The following is a 1,949-nucleotide window of genomic DNA, read 5'->3' as shown; positions in this document are numbered from 1 at the left end:
CCTGGGAGCGCCCTCTAGTGGTATAAATCCATACATTGGATTTTACTGCAACAGATATGCCTAATGTATACTTATGAAGTCATTGCCGATGGCAGTTTTCATATGCGGTTAAATATTCCGAAGTGCCAGGGTATATAGAGTACATCCAGTGGCCTGACTTATCAAAGTTTAATATCCATCGTTGTTCCCCTTTAAGCCCATTCAGATTCTCTTCTTTTCTGTGAATTTTCCACTGCAAGATTCTGCTGTGATAACATGGGATAATGTTCATATTTCTGTTTCCTGAGCACATATTTTATACCAGTAATAACAATCTTCTGTCCTGCACGCAGGCTCTGTCTCATAAGACTCTAGTGATGCTGCTTGGCGTGGACCCAGCGCTGGAGAGTGACCAGCCCTTACCCACCGCTCACCCGCAGGTCACCTACGCCTACATGAAGTACATGTGGAAGAGCACACGAAAGGTACTGACCGTGCATCCGTGTTTGCGTAGCAGGTGCTCAGAAATTGCCTAGACGTTGGCGGGATCACTCAGGCTGCAAGTGATTTGAGACTCCCAGCCTGTTTTCTTTAGCTGTCTGGGAGCCATGATGTCACACGGCCAACAATGAGCCTGCAATGAGCAAAGCAGAGGCAGTAAATGCCATTGGGACGGTCGTCTGCAGATTCAGTTTTGTTTGGGATTTTTCCAACTCGATTTTGTCGAATGACTAATATTTACTTGGGGAGAAGTCACCCCAGACTTTGGAATGTCCTCTGTCCTACTATTGCGCTCCCTGTTGGTTCAGACCTGGTTGAGTAACCCCGTCCTTTACCTTCTTCTTTGTCCATTTGAATTTCTCTTCCTCTCTCTTTTTCTAACATGCCCCTCGTGCGACGCAGATCGAGGCCTTCCAGCACATGCAGAAGTTCGTGAACAACGTGCAGCTCCAGGCCCAGCACGTTGCCGATGATCCTCAGCACAAGCAGGAACTGCAGAAACTCATGGCACGGTTAGTAGTAGGCTGCCATATTGGATGCAGCCTTCATACATGTATATGTACTTATTTCCAAAGCAATAGCCAGTGGTATACACCAGGGCTCAAAATTAGGATGACATGGTGGGGGCACAAAGGATGACATGGTGGTGGCACAAAGGATGACATAGTGGTGGCACAAAGGATGACACGGTGGTTGCCTGGCTAGTAGCTCAGGACTTGAAATTTTGAGCCCTGGTATACACTATTTTCAAATATATATCTGTAGATTTGCTATACCTACTCTATTTATATGGATCTTATACACCGATCAGCCATAACTATTTTGTGTAGGTCCCCCTTTTTCCTCACGCGTCGAGGCATGGACTCCTCTAGACCTCTGAAGATTTTGTATGTAGTTTGAAAAGTACTCGGGAGACCATTCCAGAGACGGGATCATTTAGCTACAGGTGGATCCTGGTAGTCTGAGTCGACCACTGGCTTCTTATACGCTGATCAGCCATAACATTATGACCACCAGCCTAATATTGAGTAGGTCCCCCTTTTCCTGACCCGTCCAGGCATGGACTCCACTAAACCTCTGAAGGTGTGCTGTGGTATCTGGCACCAAGACATCAGTAACAGATCCTTTAATCCTGTAAGTTGTGAGGTGATCGGCCTCCATGGATCGGACTTGTTTTTCCATCACATCCCATAGATGATCGATCGGATTGAGATCTGGAGAATTTGGAGACCAAGTCATCACCTCAGACTCCTGACCACTGCAGACCAGGAACATCCCACAAGAGCTGCAGTTTTGGAGTTGCTCTGACCCAGTCGTCTAACCATCACAATTTGGACCTTGTTGCACAAATCCTTACCCTTGCCCATTTTCTCTAGTTTGATAACATCAACTTCACTTCACCTCTCAGTGGCCACAATGTTATGGATGATCAATGTATATGTTCATATTGTAGCCCTGATGATGGGGGG

General features: G+C 46.4%; 1 protein-coding gene across 1 annotated transcript in view; it reads left to right on the top strand.

The window, feature by feature from the left end:
* MTOR (mechanistic target of rapamycin) overlaps window positions 1–1,949 on the top strand; it is a gene marked incomplete at its 5' end in the record, with an annotated part of 98,189 nt that overhangs the window by 62,793 nt on the left and 33,447 nt on the right. The window contains 2 exons of the mRNA XM_018559022.1: window positions 333–464; window positions 883–992. Of these exons, the coding sequence (XP_018414524.1) occupies window positions 333–464; window positions 883–992 (242 nt within the window). The remainder of the gene's footprint in view (window positions 1–332; window positions 465–882; window positions 993–1,949) is intronic.

The sequence above is a fragment of the Nanorana parkeri genome, unplaced genomic scaffold (genome assembly GCF_000935625.1).
Source record: "Nanorana parkeri isolate BGI_ZX_2015 unplaced genomic scaffold, ASM93562v1 scaffold376, whole genome shotgun sequence".
Classification (NCBI taxonomy): Eukaryota; Metazoa; Chordata; class Amphibia; order Anura; family Dicroglossidae; genus Nanorana; species Nanorana parkeri.
This window is presented reverse-complemented; position numbering and strand designations above follow the sequence as displayed.